This window comes from Ictidomys tridecemlineatus, chromosome 6, assembly GCF_052094955.1.
Source record: "Ictidomys tridecemlineatus isolate mIctTri1 chromosome 6, mIctTri1.hap1, whole genome shotgun sequence".
NCBI lineage: Eukaryota > Metazoa > Chordata > Mammalia > Rodentia > Sciuridae > Ictidomys > Ictidomys tridecemlineatus.
The window spans coordinates 104658668-104681195 of NC_135482.1; the positions used below are offsets into that span (position 1 = coordinate 104658668).

At 43.5% G+C, this 22528-nt stretch overlaps 1 protein-coding gene across 4 annotated transcripts in view; it reads left to right on the forward strand.

The window, feature by feature from the left end:
* Ano2 (anoctamin 2) overlaps window positions 1-22528 on the forward strand; it is a 352659-nt gene that overhangs the window by 322074 nt on the left and 8057 nt on the right. For 2 of the 4 annotated variants that reach the window (XM_078015366.1, XM_040281078.2), the window contains 3 exons: window positions 13889-14041; window positions 14402-14454; window positions 16569-16750. In XM_078015366.1, coding sequence (XP_077871492.1) covers window positions 13889-14041; window positions 14402-14454; window positions 16569-16750 — 388 coding nt within the window. The remainder of the gene's footprint in view (window positions 1-13888; window positions 14042-14401; window positions 14455-16568; window positions 16751-22528) is intronic. The other 2 variants (XR_013423166.1, XM_078015367.1) reach the window with 2 other exon arrangements.

Below are 22528 nucleotides of genomic sequence, written 5' to 3' on the forward strand. Positions count from 1 at the left end.
GAATCTCAAATGGGTTCTTTTTGTCATCTGTTTATCTAAAACCCACAGTTTTTTTTTCCTCCAGTCACCCAAAACTTAATCGCTATTGTCATCCTACCTCAGGAATTCAATTATCCCCCTTAAAGCCTTCTTCCAGCTTCCCAAAAGCCACCCAAACATTGAGTCCTTGGGGCCCTTAAGGTGGGTAGTGAGATGCATTTCTTCTGTCACTCAGAGTCATTAGACAAAAATCTCAGTCATGAACTTAAATCCTGTTAAACCCTAATAGAGAAGAGGAGGGGAAGGCCTATTGACTCACTTTTCATTTGACGTGAAAGTCAGATAATTACTGTGAAGAGCCATGGGCCCCCAGTCTCTCCTACTCTCTGAAAATGTCCACCAAGGTGTATAAGAATCATAGCCCAGGACATCAAAGCGCTTGGGACCACATCTGAGTTGTCTTATGAAAGTAGAAGTCTGAACTGCTGGGTTCAGAAGGAACAACCATGACTGGTATAGATCCTGTCTTGTTCTTCTGATTTATTTTCAGCTTTGCATCAATGATAGCTGTAGAGAAGCCTGTTTGGTATGAGTCTGAGCCTTATTTATTCATGGTTCCTTCCCTGCACTGACTTTGCCTCTACTGAGAATTTTAAATTACTATGGAAGCCCTTACCTGTTCTCATTTGAGTGACTACAACTGTATCCTAACTTCTTAGATCACTGATAACCTTTCCTATTCCTCTTTCTGCCTTTCCTTCTTACTTTTTAGAATAGGATGACTTTAGTAAAATACAAACCAGACCATTTGTGTGTGTGTGTATGTGTGTGTGTGTGTGTGTGTGTGTGTGTGTGTGTGTCTTACCTCCTTCAATGCTACTGACTTAAGGTTCCTATCCCCCAGGACAACACACAGGGACATCTGTGAACTGACTCTTATTTAACTGTCCTTTACACGTCCACAGATGCATATCTGGGTAATTGTCTCTACCATGTCTGCATTTGCCTGTGCTCTTTATTCTATCTGCCTACAAGTTCTTACTGAGTTATTCAGGCTCTATCACATTTGCTTTTGGAGAAGATGACTTGCTGATTCTCTCATCCTCTGTTCTTCTGTCTTCTCCTGAACCTATGACCTTTAGAAAGTGTGAGTGCTTTGGGCACAGGGACTGTCTTAGTTCTTTTTAACACACCACTCAGCACCATTACCTGGAACACAGTAAAAGTTCCATAAAATATTTGAGTGACTAGCTTTCAGTGGCAAAGAAATAAAAGTCCCACTTCTCTGGATCCCAAGATATTTGGGCCTCCCTCTCCGCCATGGACGTATTTAGATATTTCTTTATAGGAAGCAGTTTTCATCTTCCGAGGTGAAGCTAGGTCATGTCTATTATCAAGGTTTCTTTCAAAGAACAAGTTACCTCTGGTTTTAATTTATACCTTTCCTTTCAGGAGTCAAGTCCTTCATGGAAATGGACAGGGTAGAATGCTCTGCCTTTGAAGTGGTCTTGGCTTGGACCACAGACTTGGCTTTAAAGATTTGGCTTTGACCTCCACTCCATATCCACATCTTTCCTCTGCAGCATCTCCTTCTGACCATCCTGAGGGCAGTGCTACAGTGTCAGGACCAGTGCTGGGCACTGGGGACACAGATAACAGATGTGGCCCATGCCCTCCAGGGCTTCAGGATCTGGTGGCAGAGACTAATGGGCAGGCAGACAGTCACCTGGAAGGTCTGTCTTGGAAGAAAATTCCCCTGGCTTTGCCGGCTTCCGAGAGGCTGTGGCTCTGCAGCTTGTCTTTAGCCCCTCAGAGCAGCCTTAACCCCATTCTCTTCCTGCTTCCAGCCATAATTATCCATTCACCAAACCTCCTTGGGTTTTAGAAACCACAAACTGGACCAAACAAAGGAGGCTCATCACCCAGTTACCACCTCAGGTTTGTTTTGAGACTTCAGAGGAAGCAGGGACCGTCCAAGAAGAGAATCAATAATTAATTCCTGAGGGCAGGTGTCCTGAGTGAGTTACGCCATTAACAGACCAAACACATTTGTTTGTATCTTTCCACAACATCAGAATTTATGGAGTAACAAATTCACAAGCTTCATCACTTTCACCAGTTGCAATTCACTGAGTATTCATGGGTTTGCTTGGTAGTCATAAGCTGGGAAATTGCAAATCTTTCATTCCAATCTTAATGACTAATCTTTATAACACTCAAAGCACACATCACACTTTACACAATGATAGATATAGGTTACAGAAAGGTTAAGGTGGCCCCAGGGTTTTGGAAGTCTTCACTGACCTCAAAGGCAGATAATAATTGCAAGAAAGTCATCACAGGTTGCCAGATAGAACCTGCCAAAAAATTTGTTCAGGACCCGGAGCTGTCAGACCTGGGAACTTATTCTAGGCCAGGGTTTGAAGGACAGGGTGTTTTAGAATGGGTCATTTCAAAAAGAAAAATATAGCTGAACCAGTGGTACACGCCTATAATCCTAGTGGCTCAAGAGGCTGAGGCAGGAGGATCGCAAGTTCAAAGCCAGCCTCATCAACAGTGAGGCACTAAACAACTCAGACCTCTTCTCTAAGTAAAAAATATATATTAAAAAAAAAAGGGCTGGGATAGGATGTGGCTCAGTGGTTGAGGGTCCCAAGTTCAGTTCCCAGTATCAAGAAAAATTAAAAATAAATAAATAAATAAAAGATCCAGCTGAGCCAAAGACCTGAATCCTGGGGACATAAAGTCAAAGGTTCATGGCCTGTTGACCCTGTGATGCATTCGCCATAAGGTCTGATGACGGTCACGTGTGTGCTGCAGTAGCCAGTCTTGTGGTGCTCCTCTATTCATAGGTCTCAGGTGAGAAGGTTGCTTTATCCAGTGGTCCCATGGGCTTGAGAAGATCATGGACCTGGTTTTTCTGATATGGGTGGATATGCCCATGCATCTATGTGCTTTGAATTTAATTTGGGAAGCTCACAGGTAGTCATTTGTATTTAGCACAATTTATCCGTTTGTGCCTGTGTGGTTGTGTTATGCAAACAGTGGTTGTTCAGTTGTACAAACAGGTATAGAGTCATTCTACTTTGGCACTTGTACTCAAAATGGAACACAACTCAAAACAAACTACCGCTTTACAAAATGGAGTAAGTAACTCAGGGTTTGGCACAGCACAATAGGAGTCTGAGAATTATTATTTTAATCACAGTGGAGTCACTCTGGAGCAGGACACAGCCTGCTCTCCACATCAGGCTTCTGGAATAGCAATACCATGCCCAGGGCCGACACTGACACTAGGAACACACAGGGTAAATGTGAGTGGCCTCATAAATGAGGGTGTTTATCTGTCTACTGCTCTCTTATCTAGGCTGAAGGAATCTCACTTTGTAGTAATGCTATGCCGATTCTCATTTATTTACGGGCTGCTAATCCAGTGAGTGGATTATCTAGAGTGGTGGTTAACCAAGTTTCTCTTTCCCTGCCCCCTCCTCCCGCTTCCATGCCCCTTCCCTTCCTCCCCTTAACTTCTGCCTTTTCCCTCCCTCCCCCACCCCTGGCTATTGTGCTCTCCTCCCCCCCCCCCCAGCAAGCCAGGGAAATAAGAGAAGGTGTAATGTGAACCCATCTGTGCTGCTTCTGATGGCTGCTGTGGGAAATGGCTCTGTGAGACAGAGAAGACTGAAGTCCACAGCAGACATCAAAACCTCATTGGAGGTAGCAGTTTCTGCCATCCCTGTGGAAAACCAATAGCCCTTGGTGATGTGTCCCCATGCCACCACTTCTACTTTCTCTATGCTTTTGAAGTAGAAGTCCATTATGTATGTCGCCTCTTTACCTGTGGATATCATTGCAGGGTAAAGTGAGCAATATCCCTCTGCCCCATATTTCCAGTGTCAAATGAGACTTGAGTGAGAATATAGCTCTGCTTCAAACTCTTTTTTTTTTCCCCCTTCTGTTTTTTGCAGTGCTAGGAGGGAGGGAGCCCAGAACTTTGCCTACCCATAGTAGACAAGTGGTCTACCACTGAGCTACACCCCCATCTCCCAGCTCTGCCCCTCTCGAGTGGTGTGGTCTCAGGCATGTCATCTCTTGGGGGGCCTCTCTTTCTTCCTAGATCTTACAATGCATTAAACAAAAGGATGAGTTCTTTTACCGCCATGATGTAACTCACTGGTCTATGGCCAGGTCTGTGCAGTATGTCACAAGTATGGCAGAACTCCTGATATTTTGGAAACATAAAGAAAAACAGAGTCAATGTTGCCTTTGCTTTTTTCCTAGATGGTTCTTTTGAGTGTGAGAGCTGGGGGAGTTTCAGCACACACATGGAAGTGAATGGCATAGAAAATGATTTTTCGTTGCATTTTTTTGACAAGAACAAAGTGTTTTCAAACCACTGGGTCTGGGGACCCCCAGAGTCCCTTCCAGTGCCGGCATTCTAGGTCAAACATATCAGCTGGATAATGCACCTCAAAGCCAACAGGCCCAGGGTGACGTGAGCTGCCTAAAGTCACCCCAATGACTCATTAGTAGAACTGAGACTAGAGCTCCATTCCAGACCATTTCAAGAGACAATTGCATCAGGACCCATAGGAACTTTGGATTCAGTGGAGGAACAAAGTGAGGTTCCTTCCTTCCCAGATGACTAGACCTCCCCAATTCCAGAGGGGCTCTGGTCTTGGACTTAGAGCAAAAATGAGAACAGTGAAACCAAAGCTGCCTGCTCCCTCTGGTGTGCCTGACATGGTGATCCCTGGCCCAGTTCTCAGCTGTCAGCTTCCTTCCCGTGATCCCCAGGACCACCCATGCAGACAGGAAGTGCGTTGAGCCCACTCTGAGCAGTTGTAATGGTAGGGCAGGTCATCAGTGGAGGGAGGCAGCAGGGAGAGATGTATTATGTTCACGTTTGTCTAAATTGAGCTGGAGGTAGGGCCCAGGCTGGGCAGCCTGGGGGAGGGGCTGTGAGGAGAAGGGGAAGCTGGGAGTGGGCTTGGTGGGGGGGGGGGCAGGGAGCTACCTCTGGGCAGGAGTGGCTGTGGGGATGGGCTGGCTCCAGACAAAGAGAAACCTGAGAGTGAGGGATTAAGCTGGGAGACCTGTGAGGGGAGCAGCCGAGCCCTAGCTTTCGAGGGAATCTCCAATATCAAACCCTTTTCCTGAAGAGCTTACTAAGAAGGCCTCCCATCCCCCATCTCTGAGGGGAGAAAGAATGCTGGCCAGGAGCAGGCTGTGGCATTAATCATCATTGTCCCTGACCCCACGGTGGGGCTTCAAAGCTCCTTCACTGCAGGCCCCTCACAGCCCAGCTAGGGGGTCTCCCTCAGGGCCCCAGGAGAAAGGATTCTTCTCTCGCTTTAAGAGCTGCAAGCTGGACGCTGGCAGTGTGCAGTGGTTAGATCTTTCCCACAAGGCAGAATTCGGCAGAAAAAAAAGTTAGGCCTGAGTTTAATCCTATAAGAGGAGTTTAGCGACAGGTTCCAAATGAATTCCTTGATAAAGTTTTATCACCTTTTTATCCAGATCAATACGATACCATTGTCGGTTTTTCACACCTGAAGACTGGTAACCTGTCTTCCTGAGAGTCACTAAATCCTGAGGGAAGCTTCAGGAGTTTTATGTCTCATGCATTCACCCCCACCCCTCCCCCCCACACACAGGATCTAGTATGTAGTAGGTACTCCTTAAATGTTTGCTGAACAAGTGTAAAGAACAAGTGATTCCATAATGAGGTTCTGGAGGAGGAAATGACAAGCGCAGACATCACTTTCCATCGGAGTTCTCCAGACCCCTTGCTGTGTCGCTTTCACTGGCACAGTCTACCCCACCCCTCAAGCTGCAAAGACTCCTTATTTTGAACTGCTTGTGTTTAGGGAACGCTGTCCTCCTAAGAGCAGATATTCCTAAGGTTTCTCCTAAGAGCAGCATGATCAATTAATGAGCTTGTAAAATTATCTAGATAGTTTAGGCAAAATAATCCCATGGATTAGTTCAACAGCTACTGCTTTATAATATGTACCCCAAAGTCTCAGTGACTTACAACTGAGAAAGAGAATAAAGAATAATAAAAAGGGCTGGCTCATTGAGTACCCTACCCTGGAAATGACTAGGTGAAAAGTGGCCACTTGTCAAATAAAAAGTGGAAAGGATTGACACTTCCCATGGAGAGATGACTTAGGAGACACACAAGATGCCTTTCAACTCTACTGTCTTTGGTGAGGACTATGCTGGGTAATTTCCAGATTTACATCCAGGCTGGATATCGGTGTATTCCAGAATATCTGCAAAGCCAATAGCACCAAAGCCCAAATCTTTTGTCACATGTAACTCCAAGTGTGTGTGTGCTATGAGCCAGTGGCTCAAAGAACCAGGAAATTCCTTTCCCCGAACCATCCTGTTTATATGAACTGAGTCATTCCACTAGATAATTAGCCACCTGCCACCTTCTCCAAATGGCATTTAAACACAGTTCAGGCAGCATCCAGGGTCTTGTTCCAACATTTCTGGGAAGTAGGGTGAGTCCCAGGTCATTTGTCTCCTTTAGCTTCTGAGCCAGGCATTGATTGGCATTATCTGTACTGGGGGCTCCACCTCACACGCATGCTTAAGAGAAAAAGCAAGGCTACCTCTGGATGGGGCGCCCCTCAGTGTACTCCAGAAGGCTCCTGATATGCAGAATATGCCTTGTCAGTGTTGGAGAAGTGAGTGAGTGAGTGAAGGGAGGAATGAATGAAAGGCACTCTTTTAATTTAATTTAGGGAACTCTTTCAATTTGGAGGTTTTAATTTGGAGAACTGTGCTGCCTTCCCATTTCTCCTCTAACAACGAGGAAGTTCAGGGTGAACTTTGTCCCCTCCATCATCACTGCGTTACGGGCCCCCAGAGTCTGCTTATTTGTTTTGCCCTCTTTTCTGAGGACTTCTTTTTCCTTCTTGTAAAATTCCATAAAGCCCAATTGCATTTTCATTGTGTTGACTTTTCCACAACCTTTTGGGAAGAGGTAGAGGGCAAGGAATAAAGTAAACACATGTCCTCAGTCATGATTTGCGGCTTGGATGCTTCTTTCCAATCATGACTATGTTCCTTGCCCCTCCCTCCCTCACTGCATGACCACAGTCCACGTGGGTGGGTGGGAAGAAGGACAAATGTCTCAGTGGCCCACACACTCTCGTCTTGCAGGTGGATAAAGTAAACAGGGGTGACAAAGCCCATCCATTCATTTGTTCATTTAATAAACCTTCACTGGAAATTCACCAGGTGGTTCTCAAAGAGGTGAATCAGTACTTCTTACCAACTCAGTTCTCCCTCATCTTGTTGTAAGGCTGGAGTAAAAAGCAGTGATCAAGTCTCCTTTAAGTACAGAGGAAATGAAGAAAAACTAGAGCCAAATGTGCCTTGCTGATTTGTCCTTGTGTCACATTGGTTTCCATGCAGTCCTCTTTCAATGCTTCAGCTGTTGCTTCAAGCCTGTCCCTTCCTGTTGTGACTTCTCAGGGTTTCTGAATGGAGCCTGATCCATTGTATAAACCCCAGGTGACTCCATACAGATTAAAAGGGAATTCCACTTATTGTCTTTATTTCCTAAGTAGTCTGTGAATTTGGACTAGCGGAGCAGGAAAGACCTTAGCTACCAACCATATAGCGAACATTCACCTACCTCTTTTACTTGTTCTTCAAGTCCAAAGATCATGAATTCTGCAAAGCCTCCACAATATGCTGGTGAGAGCAAGTTATTCCTGCCCAGTGCTCCATAACATCCTGTTGATGCCACCATTATTGTTCTAACTCAATGACACTGTCAAGGTTTGTTTACATTTTCTCTTCCCCACCGAATCCTCTGAGTTCTTGGAAAGATAACATAGTAATCTATTTGTCTTGGTCTGTTTTGTGTGGCTGTAACAGAATACCTGAGACTAGAAAATTTATAAACAATAAAAGTTTATTTGGCTTATGGTTCTAGAGGCTGGCAAGTCCTAGAGCAATGGCTCTGGTGTGTGGTGAAGGCTTTCATGCTGCATCACCCATTTGTGGAAGGCAGCATTGCAAGAGGATGCTCCAGTGGCTTTTATAACAAGCCCCTCTCACAGCAAGTCTCCTCCTTAATCCATTCGCTGAGGACTGAGTCCTCTTGACCTAGTCACTTCGCTAGTCCTGCCTCTCAGCACTGTTGCACAGGAGATTCAGTTCTATCACATGAGCTTTGGGGACCCCTTCAAGCCACAGCACTGATAATCTTTGTTTCCTAGCAGTGGACATGGAGTCAGTATGTAGAATGTGCTCGGTTAATGCATGTTGAATGAATGAGTGAGTGAGTGAGTGAGTGAGTGAATGGTCGTATTGAGGACTCATATTTCCTATTTTCCCAGGAAACAGAGGCCTAGGTGGAGACTGTAGCTCAGGCCTTTTCCTCTTTCTACTGACATGGAGACTCTCAGTGCAGAGCACAGTTGGCATCCCTTGCCTTTAGGAGAAGGAGGTCACTGGGTACAGCCTTGAAATATGGGCTGATGAAACAGACAGTGATGACCTGCCCTGGCTGTGCTTTCCACCAGTGTTTCTATTAATGGACGGTTTCTGTCAGAATCTTTTCAAAAACTGCCTCTTGACCGAGACAAACTCACACCAATGTGTCCCTCAGTTGTTCCCTTGCCTTGCTCATTAGTGGCTCACAAAAGGGAGCATTTTTAGGTCTGAGTTTTCCATCCCTCTCAGCAGAATTTGTTGCTTTTACTAAACTATAGAAAGTCAGAAGAATAAAAAAAGAGCCGTTATCGTTTTCAGAGGAATTGAAATGTTTTCACTCCAGCTTCCTTTAAAGCATCTGTACAGATTACAACAACGAGGATTACTGTGCGGAGGTGTGAAGATTTTATGTGTCTGTCTTCACATCCTGGTTAAACACAATGCTTTCAATTCACATATTTAACGTTTTCAGCGTGTGTGTGTGTGTGTGTGTGTGTGTGTGTGTGTGTGTGTGTGTGTGTGTTTCACACCTGGCAAAAATAAGTTCCTATTTATGGAACAAATGTCCTTTAAACATCTGCTTCTGCGGTAATAGGCATAGCAGAAGATGATGAGGACTCAGAGAAAGGTCAAATACGGCCCCTGGTGTCATTGGGCTGATCATCTGGAGAGCAGGTCACAGAAACAGAGAGGCATTGGCAATGCATTATGGGAAGGAAGAGATGAGTCCTGAGTCCCGTGTGTGTGTGTGTGTGTGTGTGTGTGTGTGTGTGTGTGTGTGAGAGAGAGAGAGAGAGAGAGAGAGAGAGAGAGAGAGAGAGAATTGAATGAAGAGTAGATATTTTCATTGAAGAATTTTAAATAAATGAGTGAAAAATCAGAGCTTTGTCCCATCAACATCTTTTCACCAGCCCTGTCCTTCTCTACTCTTTTCCTTCTCTAAGGAAACTGTCCTGCAATGTCCTTGCTGTCCATTTAGTTTATCCCACTCCTCCTCATTGTTTTAACCTAAGACCAGGTAATCACTCAGGATTTTAATTGCCTGGAGCATCAGCCGGTGTAGGACTGGTGGTTATTTTAGAAGGTTCTTGGCTGCTGGAATGTGAGAAGAGAAAACCAAAGGAGTTTATGCCCAGAAATATTTTCAGCTTTTGTGCTTCCAGTTCAACATTTCTGCAGCACTTTACAGCAGGCTTTGTGCAGATTTAGTTGAAAATCAACTTATGGATTCTTCCCTAATTGTCTTGGCCAGGTTTAATCTGTTATTGGTCAAGGCAGCCTGGCTTCTATTATGCAGCACACGGAGGATTTCCGGTGTTGCTCTTATCCTAATGGAGACTTGCTGTTTTTAGAAACAAACCTTAGCGTTGATGAAGGCTGGTATCACTGTGTCCTGTGAAATGAACCCAGAAGGATTCCCATCTGATACAGTATTTCAGACCTTTGACTGAAAAGAGCAAGTCTTGGATTTGGCATTCACATGCTGGAAGATTATGGTTTTATATATATTTTTTCTCCTGAAGATTAAAACAAAGCTTGTTGTTTGTTTCTGCCTCTTTGGATTGCATCCTGGAAATGCTCAGGGTACCCCGTCTGAGCAGGCAGCCTGCAGCAATAGTGCATCTGCAGAGGAGAGCTTTTCTTGGCCCAGGATACCCCAGGGTCCCAGAAGAGGAGGGAACAGGAGTATCCTCTTACTGCAGGTCCAGCATTGCTGGCCTTTGCTCCTGAGGTTGTCTAGGGCTGACCACATAGACTTACGTGACACAGGGACGAGCATGAGATGTTTAGTTATGGGAACAGGATAAATGAAAGGAACTCTAGAGAGAGCTCTGGAAGATGATTGTGTTTAGAGAGGAAGAGCAACAGAGAGCTTGTGTCTGGAGAGTTTGGGAAGAAGGTAAAAAGCAACGGGCATCCTTATAGGACAGCAGTTTGTCACTGCCTCTGGAATTCATAGGAAAGAAGCGATAATGAAAAGTACCATTTTCCCCAAATCCTGGAAGGATGTTGGATTTCTTTTCTTTTTTGTCTTTTCTTCCTTTTTTCTTTAATTTGGGGTTGAACCCAGGAGCACTTGACCAATGAGCTACATCCCCACCCCTTTTTGTTTATTTATTTTGAAGCAGGGTCTCACTGACTTGCTTAGGGTCTTGTGAAACTGCAAGTCTGGCCTCAAACTTGTTATACTCCTGCTTCGGCCTCACAATTTGCTGGGATTATAGGTGACGCCACTGTGCTTGGCTACAGCCCTTTTAAAATTTTCATTTTGAGACAAGGTCTCACTAAGTTGCCCAGATTGGCCTTGAACTTGCAGTCCTTCTGTCTCAGTCGTCCAACTAACTGGAATTACAGGTGCATGCCACCCCATAACACCTTGCCAGGCAGAACGTTAGATCGCTGAGTGCTATTTGTCTGAGTGTGGTGAGGGCATACTGTATACATTTGCAGTCACTCAGAAGTAAACTACCCTTTCCATTCCCACCAGTCTCCTTGCCAAACTCTTGCTAAGACTTTGAAGAGTTTACATAGTTCTGCTGGAGGAAATAATTTGTGATAAGATTATTTGCCTTCTTAAACTGAGTTCATTAGAATCAAGGAGACCAACTTTGAGCTCCATAAGTAAAGATACATCCATTTATGTAAAATACAGACATTTTACAGGTTTAGAAAGCCAGTCCAACATCTGTTCTGCTTTTCTCATTAATTCCACCCCCTTCACCTCCTCTGCCCTTATCCCTACCCCTCACTCCAAAGTGAATTGCTCAGCAGAACCTCATTTAAAAGGTACAATAGAACCTACATATTTGAACTGGATCTGGGAGCTCGTTCCATTCCCATTTGCCAACCATCTAGCCAAGTACTTATCCCAACGGCTCAAACTTGACAAATCTGAGCCTTCTAGTGCCACTGAATGATTCCTGCTGGCTTCCTAGAGCCTGCTGAGAACGCACTGGGCCCCAGGGACAATGGCAGTGGACAGTGTTGTATTAGCAAGAATAGCTGACTCACATCTGTGAGCCTAGAAAATTGCCACATCAAAAGAAATTAGTCTGTTTCCCATGTATATTCTCTCTCTTTACTTTCTTTGCAATACAGAGCCCTTATGTATGCTTAGCCAAGTGCTCTACCACTGAACTACATATCTCCCCAGCCCTTTTAAGTTGTTATTTTATATTTTGAGACAGTGTCTCACTATTCATCCAGGCTGGCCTCAAATTTATCACTATTCATCCTGCTTTGGCCTCCCAAGTAGCAAGGGTTAGAGGTATGCACTGCCATGCCTGGCTCTCACGTGCATTTTTTCTTGAAATTTCTGTTGCAGTTGGCTTATTCTTTTGCATGTATATGGACACACACACACACACACACACACACATTTTTTGTATATATGTGTGTGTGTGTGTGTGTATTGGTTTTTCATTCTTTATTTGAATATCCTAGAATATTAAAGCTTGTCTGGGAGGACAAGTATCACAGCATCAAAACAAATCAGACCAGTAGGGAGTTTAAATTAGTCCCTTCAATTTATCAATGAAAATGCCAATACCACCCAAACAGAAGGGTCTGACCAAAGGCCTATGGCTCATTAGAAAACATCTGGGTCCAGAATTCAGGTCTCCTGACTTTCATTCTATGCTTAAAACCTTACGTCTGTTTAGCATATATGTATACACAGTATACATTGCAGCCATATGTACATGTTGATATTTATTCCCATAAGAATAAAATTAGACATAATACATAATATTTATCGAACAATTATTAGGTCTCAGACATTGTTCTAAACACATTACATATTTAATATTATTTATCCTTATGAGAAATCTCTTAGGTGGTTATTTTTACCTTATTATCTTCAATTTACAGTTGCTATAATAAGGCATAGAAAGTTTAATAACTTGCCCTCAGTATGTAGAAAAGTTCAGTTAAACTTTGACTTTCCTGAAACTCAGGGCTGTTTTCTTCAGCAAATATATACTCAGCCCTGGAATAGACAGAGCCCTTGCCTTACCACAGAGGAAAAAATAGACATGTGAGTTTGTCAGGCACAGCACTCCGTGATGGCTGTAGCAGAGGCCTGAACACAGGACAGGGAGTGTTCAGAGGAGGAAGTAATGGGCTTCACCAGACAGGTGGAATTGGAACGGTCTTGGAGACGCATAGGAGTCTGCCAAGCAGAGAATGGGTGCTGGGTACACAAGAACAGAAGGGCCTGTGCGTCAGGGAAAATTCTAGAGAGTGAGAAGTTCAGAGGATTCCAAGTGGGAGGAGGATCCCTATGGGAGAGATTTCAGAGATGAGGCTAAAGAGGCAGGTTGGGAGCAGACCCTAAGTGTCTGTATGCCAAGATAAGGAATATAGGTTATATTCAGTAAATAGAGAAGATCCAGGGGAAATTTTATGAGGAACTTTGGTGAGAGAGCACAAGGGTTGCAGGCTGGAAGCCGGGGAAGACTGACAGCAAGGAAAACAAGAAGTCCCAGGCAGGGCCCAGACACCTGCTGGCCATCAGACTCTCGTAGGCTACCACTTGACAGCGCTGCTCACATCGCTGCTATGGCTTGGAATGCTCTCTGCAAGTCAGTCTTCCTGCATACCACAAGAAGATGGTGTCCCTAGAGATGGTGCTTAGATACCATGCATGGAGAGTTTCCTTAGTCCCCACCCTGAGCAGATTAGAACTTGGCTCCCTAGGTTCTCCTCTGTCCTCTGGCACATTTTTCTTTCTTGGAACACATTTTTTTAAAGAAGTACAAAAATATCCTGTTGCACATATTTGTGTATATTTCTCTCTCCCCCTCTAAACCCAGCTCCTCAAAGGCAGGACCAGACCTTTGCCTTCTTAAATAGTTGGCACAGTGCCTGGCATTTAGCGAGCTCCCAATAAATGTGTGATGAATGAACAAAACTTACTAAACAAAGGCAGGGACTATAGTTATGGAAAAAGAGCCCCCATTTGGGAGGTGTTGTTTTAAGTTATATCAAGAATTGGCAAGCTACGGTCCGAAGGCCAAATCCAGCCTGCTTTATTTTCTGCTTTTGTAAATAAAGTTTTATTGGAACACAGCCAAGTCCATGCATTGGCATGTTGTCTATGGTAGCTCTTACTCTACCGTGGCCGAGGTAAATCATTGTGACAAGACCATACGGCCCCAAATCCCCAAATGTTAACTCTCTGGCTCTTTGCTGAGTAAGTTTGCCCACCCGAGAAAGGTGAGTGGGCTTCGTGCCTGGAGGTGAAGGGTGGCAGATAGGAGAGTCAGGACTTTTCCTTTGCAATACCAGAGCTTTGCTCAAGTGATGGCAGTGATCCTTGGGGTGCAGATATTCAGAAGGAAGTACTGTTTAGGTGTGGTACAGGAGGAAAGGGGAGGCCCTGGTGAGAGAGCACCCGGGTCATGGTTCTGCTTCTCCCTGGTGAAGCTGGTCCTGCTGTTCTCTCTCCTAGTCATCCAGTTTGGTTTCGTCACCCTCTTTGTGGCCTCCTTTCCCTTGGCACCTGTGTTTGCCCTCCTCAACAATGTCATTGAAGTGCGACTGGATGCAAAGAAGTTTGTTACGGAGCTGAGACGGCCAGACGCTGTGAGAACCAAAGACATTGGTATGTGCCTGGCAGAGGGGCCACCGCAGGTCCGGCTCCCCCTGCCTGTGGCTGCAGCCTCCACCCTCACGTGTCAGGAATAAGAAGGTTGGGCAAAGCCCTTGCCTCTTCACCCTTCCAGGTTCTCATCTGCACATCCTTGGATGCAGGGAGGTCTTCGCAGACCCTCTTATCCACCCCAGCGATCCCCCAAACTTCCAGACAGTGGGACACCTAAGCCTTCCCAGATAAACCCACCTCTTGGGGGCCCTGCAAACCTCCCCTGATCCCTTGCCTGTAAAACGTCACCCTAAGCTGCAGCCTTGTCATCGTTGGGCCAAGGGTGGGAGTGAGACAGACACCCTTCTTTCTGTCTTTTAGGAATTTGGTTTGACATCCTCTCCGGAATCGGCAAGTTCTCTGTTATCATCAATGTAAGTGCATTTAATCAGGACCCCCGGCTCTGTGGAAGGCTCTTTTAAAGGAGTTTAGGTCTTCAAAGCAGGAAACCAGCCCTTGTTTCCTCCCAGCCTTTTCCATTGGCAACTTTATTTCATAGACAGTCTCCTGGTGAATGGTAACTTTTAACTTTTAGTTAACCAGAAGACTGTCACCAGAGCTGGGCCATTTTTTTTTTTAATTTCACTAAGAGAAAGGTGATGATCCATTAGAATATATACCTTGGCCTTAAGAGTCAAAATCAGATCTTTTCTCAGAGCCAAGAATAATGAGGAAAGAATTCTACATATCTATCCATCTCTTTCCTTTCTTTTTCTACTCCCGAGTTAAACAATACCTGGAGTATTGCCCAGGCTGCAATTCCTAATTACTGTTCCTCTGAACTGTCAATTAATTATCCCCATGGACTATGGCACTTCGTAGATTAAGATAGGCCCTGGAAGGAGAGGGGTCCTACCTGTTGTGACCTCCTTAACTGCCTTGCCAGACATGTCCACACTGCAGAGGAAATCCTGCTGGGTCCCATCCAACAGCCCCTCTGCTTTCGCATTCTGGATGGATGGTGGCCAGGCAGGGCCTCCTGTTCCACCTCCCAAGAAAATATCAGCCAGCTTGCTGCATGTCAAGAAAGCCACTATTGCCTTGGGAGAGAAACATTGACTCTGGCTTTAACCTGGTTCCTGCTAAGAACACAGGAAAATTATAAGAGATGTGCAAGGAGAGGCAGAGAAAATCAGCCCAGTGCATTTTGAATGTTTGCAGACATCTTGAATAGTAGAGGATAGGAAAGGCAGCAGAACACAACATACACTAGTATGGCAGTATGTAAAAACGTGGATGTGTAACCAATGTGATTCTACAATCTGTATACGGAGGAAAATTGGGAGTTCACAACCCACTTGAATCAAATGTATGAAATATAATATGTCAAGAGCTTTGTAATGTTTTGAACAATTAATAATAATAATAAAAGAACCTTAGAAATAAACAACAATTTGGAAGACAGGTCTGCAATTGTGCAGTTGTGTCCACTAGAATAGAAGCCCTTAGTATTAACTATCTATAGTACAGAATGACGTGAAATTTTATTCCCCTATCTTCTCTAAGGCTTGTTTACTTATCTGTAAATTGGTACATCAGAATAGTACCCACAAAATAGGATCGTTCTGGAAATTAAATAAGATAAAGAGAAGCCATAAACAAGTACTCAGTAAGTTGTAGCTCTGATTATTATAAATGTGTTATTCCTTCTCAAATATGGTCACAGCCATCCACACTCACATATACATTGAGAAAACAATATCTAAACTACATTTTTAAAGGGACCTTAATTGTTGGTGCAGAATGCAATATAAACACCTGCCAAAAAGATTTAAGATTTTCTTTGCAGAAAGTACCTCCATGTTCAAACATGCAATCATTCATTTGTCTTTTGGTTTGCTTCATAGACATTTATAGAGCACTTAGATATGCCAGATGCTACATTAGGTGTGTATAGCTCTAGCAGGACCTTCCTTCCCCCTCTGGATCTTACTTTCCTTAAGTAAAATGGATAAAAACTGACTTCTATTGCATTGTGTGCTATGAAGTGTTTAGAGATAATAGTCCTATTGAGGAAACAGAGGAATCATGCTCCTGGCTCTCTGGTGTCCCTCAGGGCAGACATACCTGGCCATCCAGCTCCCTGGTTCACTGCATTGAAGTGGCTCTCCCATCATGAAGGGTGACTTTCTTAGAATATCTTGCACTATGTTTTGGCTTGGCCAATGACATGTCAACTCAAACATCTCAGAGGTGAATTAATGCATCCAGCACCCAATGGCTCAGTCTGGCCTTGAATCCTTTGCTACGGTGATTGTAATTCACCCTCTAGATAGCCACTATCAGGTGGATTTACTTATGCTTATCAGAGATGGAAAAGCCAGGTGTGTCAGCCACATGAGCTCAGGGACAGGGACAGGTACCTGAGCATGCTGCACCTCTTAAAGGAGAGCCCAAGAGCAGACAATTGCACAGTCACATGGGCCCTGTGCCATCCAGACAGCATCCACCCTGACTATTCCTCAGTGCTTGTGGTTCTGTCCTGTAGGCTTTTGTCATCGCTGTTACCTCTGACTTTATCCCCCGCCTCGTGTACCAGTATTCCTATAGTCATAATGGGACTCTGCACGGCTTTGTGAACCACACCCTCTCCTTTTTCAACGTCAGCCAGCTGAAGGAGGGAACGCAGCCAGAAAACTCACATTTCGACCAGGAGGTTCAGTTCTGCAGGTAAATTCATCCTGAGGAGGAGGGCCCCAAAAGACCAGAAGCAATAGATTCAGCTAATTACCTGGATAACCTGGAATTACATCATTCTCCCTGCTTCCATCTCCTGTTCCTCCCCATCAGTAATTTATAAATTAGTTTGAATTAATCAGAAAATATTTATTGAGTGCCTTTTGCTAGACACCATTGAGCAGACCACGAACTATGTTAACTGTGTCCTGCTCATCAAGAATTGGGAAATGGCAGGTTGGTCAGTAATTATATGGAATCACAGGCAGAATGGACAATGAGTGCTGTGAGTGTTCAGAGGTTAGGGAGAGTATTGGGGACTATAATGGAAAATGTGGGCTTCCTGGAAGGGCTGCTGGGATTTGTAGGATAGAGAGGGAGAATATTCTAGCCCTGGCCAAAACATGGTGGTGGGGGCTATTAGACAATCACTTAGGGGCTAAGCAATATAGTTAGTAATGAGGATGTTTGGAAGATAATAATGGTAACATAGGAAATACAGCATATGTGGAAACTCCTGGGATAGTGTATGAGTCAAATCCTTGTTGAATTTGGATAGGATGAAATCTGTAATGGGAAGTCTTGAAATATGACAGGAATTTTAATATGAGGCCATGGATGATGGGATGAAGGGCAGTTTTAGGAAAATTGATCTGGTCTCAAAGAGGAAGATGGTCTAGACCTGAGAATTCAAGGAGAACAACTGAGTGGCCACATCATTTAGACATAAACTGTCTAAAGCATAGAACAGATGGTGGAAGTAATTTTAAAAAAGGAGAAAGGTGAGCTATTTCATATGATACACCACAAACCTGGTGACAACAGATATGGAGAGGGGTTGACTTAAGGATATCTCAAAAATCTGTGATGAGGCCATACAACCAGGAAATTGTGGGTTCATTGACTGGGATAGGGAAAATGTCTCCTCCTCCTCCTCCTCCTCCTCCTCCTCCTCCTCCTCCCCTCCCTCTCCCCCTCCCTCTCCCCCTCCAGGGATTGAAGCCAGAGGCACTTAACCACTGAACCACATCCCAACCCCATTTTTGTTTTTTTTTATTTTGAGACAGGGTCTCACTAATTGCTTAGGGCCTCACTAAGTTGCTGAGGCTGGCTTTGAATTTGTGATCCTCCTGCCTCAGTCTCCTGAGCTGCTGAGATTACAGGCGTGTGTCACCGTGACTCATGAGAATCTAACCTTACTGTACAAGTGATGGATTTGATTTCAGTCCTGTTTAATTTAAAACATGGTTTGAAATCTAAGAGGTCAATCCTAATTCCTGACTACACTAAGCTGAATTCTGGAGAGGTGACTGAAATCCATCACACAGGGATCATTGAAGCCATGGAGCAAAGATCATATTGCATATATTTAAAAAATAATAGTAACTACAACAACAACAACAACAACAAAAAGCCCAAGAAAAGAGCCTCTGGAACCATTGTCTTCCAAAGACCCCAGTAGTGTCTCATGTAAAAGCTGCCGGGGCCTCCACTGAAGAAGAGTGTTTTCTGTAAAGTTTGCAGCAGTGGTGACCCAGCATGACTGTCTTGTTTTCCCACCTAGGACACATGGGACCCAAGGCCCACCATTTTTGAGGCTGCTGCTTAGGTTCATATTCTGAGTCGGAGAACACAAAAAGAAAATGATTTGGTCTTTCCAATTCAGATGGATGTCTGGGTTAAACAACCTTACCAATCTATGATTTAAATAAAAGAACATCTTGGTCTCAGGCACATTAACTTCAGGGTTTTACTCTAGCCAACCAATATGAAAAATTAGGGACCAGATCTAATAACAGATGAATAAATTTATTCATCAATTTATATCAGCCTAGATGTTTCAGTTTTTTTCTTTTTTTCATATCTGGGACTACAAAGAGTAACTCTTGGACTAAAGTCCTATTGCTGGCAAATTCAGACTGTGCACTACCCAGGGGTCACTCCTCTACCTGGCTGGCATACCAGACTGTCTGTCCATGGTGCTGGAGTTTGGTCTGCAGATCCAAAGGCATAATTTCATAATACAGATTGTCTGTGCCAGTGCTATCTTCCAGTAGCATCTGGATCATGAAATAAGTCAACAGATTTACACTAACTAAACAAACAGGCACAAATAGTGAGAATTACAAGATCATTTCATAACTGGAAGTGAACCCAGAGATAATCTCATTGAAGCTCCTCATTCTACAAAAAAAAAAAAAAAAGAAAGAAAGAAAGGTTTAGAAAGCTGAGAAGTTCTCTAAGACAGAAGTTTCTAGCAACAGATCCTAAAGACATCTGTCCAGGAGTACAGGCCTCCACTCCCATGTGTGGTGGGAAAAAGCTCAGTGGGCCTCGTGTGGGGAAGCAAGGCTAACACTGTTTCCTTAGTTGGACTCGGAGAACGTATCTGCCATAGGGACCTATAGGATTGTGCCTTCCCTCTGACCATCAGATCTCTCAGTAGCCCTTATGAATGTGTTTTCCAGATTCATCAGTGCTTTAAATTGGCTTGAACAAGAAGGGACTTTAACGGCCCCCATACTGAAAGTTGAGAGAAGGTCTAATTTTAGACAAGGCTTTATTCAGATAGGTAGGCTCAAATTCAATCTATCTCCCAACTCTACTTCAGTCAAGTGTCAATTGCATTTTCAAGCTCACTCTGAATTGTATCCTCTCTAGTGAGAAATCAAGATTAATAGGCACTACTAGCCCTAACAACAAATGCCCAGGACACCAGGCACTATTGGTACATGTGAACTGCTCTTGAATTTGCCTTCAGGTCACTGGATTTACAGCCCTGTGTGAAGCTGTGATAGTCTGTCTCCATTTTTTTCATGCAAGTAGATGCAAGTAGCTGCCAGGATCATGGCTGGTCTCTTATCCATTTACAAAAAAAAAAAAAATTCTGCCACTGAGTGGCAGAATTATCATTGGTACATGCATAGGAAGTTCACTTTAATTCTATGTTTCTGCCAAGAAAATTTATCTGCAGAAAGTAAATCATCCGAAAATCAAACCAATGTGACTTTGGGAGCATTCATCATATTTCTTACTCTTAGTACCAGTGAGGATTATAGGATCATTATGCAGATATTGGGAGGGGGAACCTCAGTTAATAGAGAACAGGACGTGCTGCTTCTCTCAATAAGTCAGGAAGCAGATGAGTAGGTAGGTAAACAAGCAATTAAAATACAGCTTTAATAATTTGCAATTCGATGCAGGGAGCTGTGTGAGTCCTGAGGAGGAGCCACTGACCCAATCCAGATTTAAGCACTTAAGCATTCAGGGGAAGTTTCAAGGGAGAGGGAGGTTGAAGGGTGAGGAACACAAGCATGGCCAGAGCTCCTAATTCATATGACCAAGGCATCTGGCTGGGGGAGAAGGATGGGGGTGAGAGTGGTGGAGAATGGGTCACAAAGGGGGATGGATGTCAGGCATCAAAGGAAGTCCAGGGAGAACACTATTGCAGAGAGAAGGGCTAGAGTGAGCAGGAAAAATGGGAAGAACACTAGATCAAGAATATGGTGGTCACTTTGAGGTGTGTGGAGTGTCTAGGGCCATGGGGTCCCACAGAGGGGTTTAAGAGAACAGTGATGAGATAGAATTTTCCTGAGTGTTTTCTCTCTATCCATAGTGTGAGGGCTATCGAGTTCTAATGAAAATAAAAATAAAGAGATAAAAATAAAGTGTAAGCAGATGTTCAGAGAATGGGGTCAGCACTTAATTTACAATATATCAAATAAGTGTACTTGGAGGCTACAATTCCTAGATCAACAAGATTGTTGATGGAACATCTCAACCGCATGGGGGTCCTATCCACTACTCCAAGATAAAAAGAAAAAAAGAAGGACTACGACAGAGAAATACTATGAAAAATCAGAGACAACACCACAGCTTGCCCCAAGAGCTGGTTTTTATAATTTCTTTCATGGTAGGAAGCGAAGTTCGCCCTGATTTTCTGGCAAATAATGTTGGGAACATGATGACCTTTCTTATTCTTAGCTTTCCATGATCTCTAAAGATAAATGTAGTTGAATAAAACTGAGGTCTTGGGCTTTAACCCAACCACACTAGGGATAGAGGTATCTTAACAATGTCAATAAAAGTTAGGACGAGTCTCTGGCTGCCCATTTTAGATTCTGAGATTGTATTCCCAGAATTCTTAGAGTGATGCTTGCCTCAGCCCTTCTCCTGCACGGCTGCTTTGTAAACAGTCTTGTGACATCACACTATAGGCATGATTAGTGACCATTTGACAGAGCCACCACATCTTGGAGGATGGATGCCAGCTTAGTTCCTGGCTCAGCTGGAAGGATGCAAAGAGCTCACGTGGGCAGGGCATGGCCAGGGATCTGGTCCCAGAACAGAACTCAAGGAGCCCACATGGGCATGATCAACCCACAGGGTCTGTTTGGAGGTGTTGAACATCCAGAAACAGCATCCTCAGGTGGTCCTGCCAGATTTTTCTCCAGGCCCTAAGTACTTCCATATTCCAAGGTCCTGTGAAAAGTCTTTGAAGAGGTGAGTTCCTTTCCAGGCCATGGTTTCTTCACATCTGTTCCATACTGACACCAGAGGGAGAGTCAACTTTTCCAGGTGTTGGTTTTCCTGATCTTTACCAACCACTGGATTGGCATGGTTCTCATTAGTTCCTAATTGCCTGTACCGTTTTCCTTTGCTAAAATGCCAGTTTCAGAAGGCAGTTTTAAGTAACTCAGATGGTATGAAAATTTTGTATGTAATTGTATTCAGCATTAACATGACATTCATTTCCAGTGGGGATATTTTAAAAATTTCCTTATGTACCACTGTTCAGAGTTGAGAAAGGCATTTACTAACTGATTCATTATACAACTAACACCTCGTTTAAAAAGAAAAGCCGTTACCAATGGTTGATGACCAAATTCTTAGTGCCTGGCTTTGGCTCCTTCCTTGTTCACAGTGATTTTTGTATTTTGATGACTGTGGCAGATGTCACAGTCACTGGTCGTCTTGCAGATGAGGATGAGGTTGGGAATGGGGACATCTGAGTCAGTAGTCTCCTTCCCTCTCTGTACTTCAGTTTCCTCATCTGTAATAGAAATAATTTCCAAAGATTCCTTTCTGTTTTTCAAAAAAATGTGATTACTCATGTAATATATTAATGTATTCCTATTAAAAAATTCTTAACATCACAAGAAACCACTCTAACTCCAACCTTCCTCCACTTTAACCCCTGCCCAGTTCTAAGCATTTTCCCAGCAGAACCAAGGTGACACATGAGTGTGAATTTTTCCCATTTTTTTCTGTGAATTAACATAACATAGACTTGCAGAATCTTTAGACTATTGTTTAACAAGCTTGTTTTACAATGTGACAGAGTTTATTAATGGGAACCTTATTTCTTTAGGTGATGTCTAAATTAACTTTAATCAACATTTTTTCACAAAATTAGAATGAGAGTAATGTAATTTTAAAGCTAAAATATAATGTTGACTTTGGTACCAATTTCATTTATATGTGAGTCTGTCCCAATAAACACTATAATTTTGTTCTTGAAAGCTCAGTATAAAAATGTACTTGGGTTAACTGAATATTGTCAATGATTACTTTAAAAATATTAATTTCTTTGTTATAAAAGTAATTCTATACATATAATTATTTTATATAAATATATATATAAAATTCTAAACATCTCAAATAACCACTCCAACTCTAATCTTCCTCCACCTTAACCCCTGTCCAATCCTAAGCATTTTCCCAGTAAAACCAAAGTGACACATGAGTGTGAATCTTTCCTGGATATTTTCT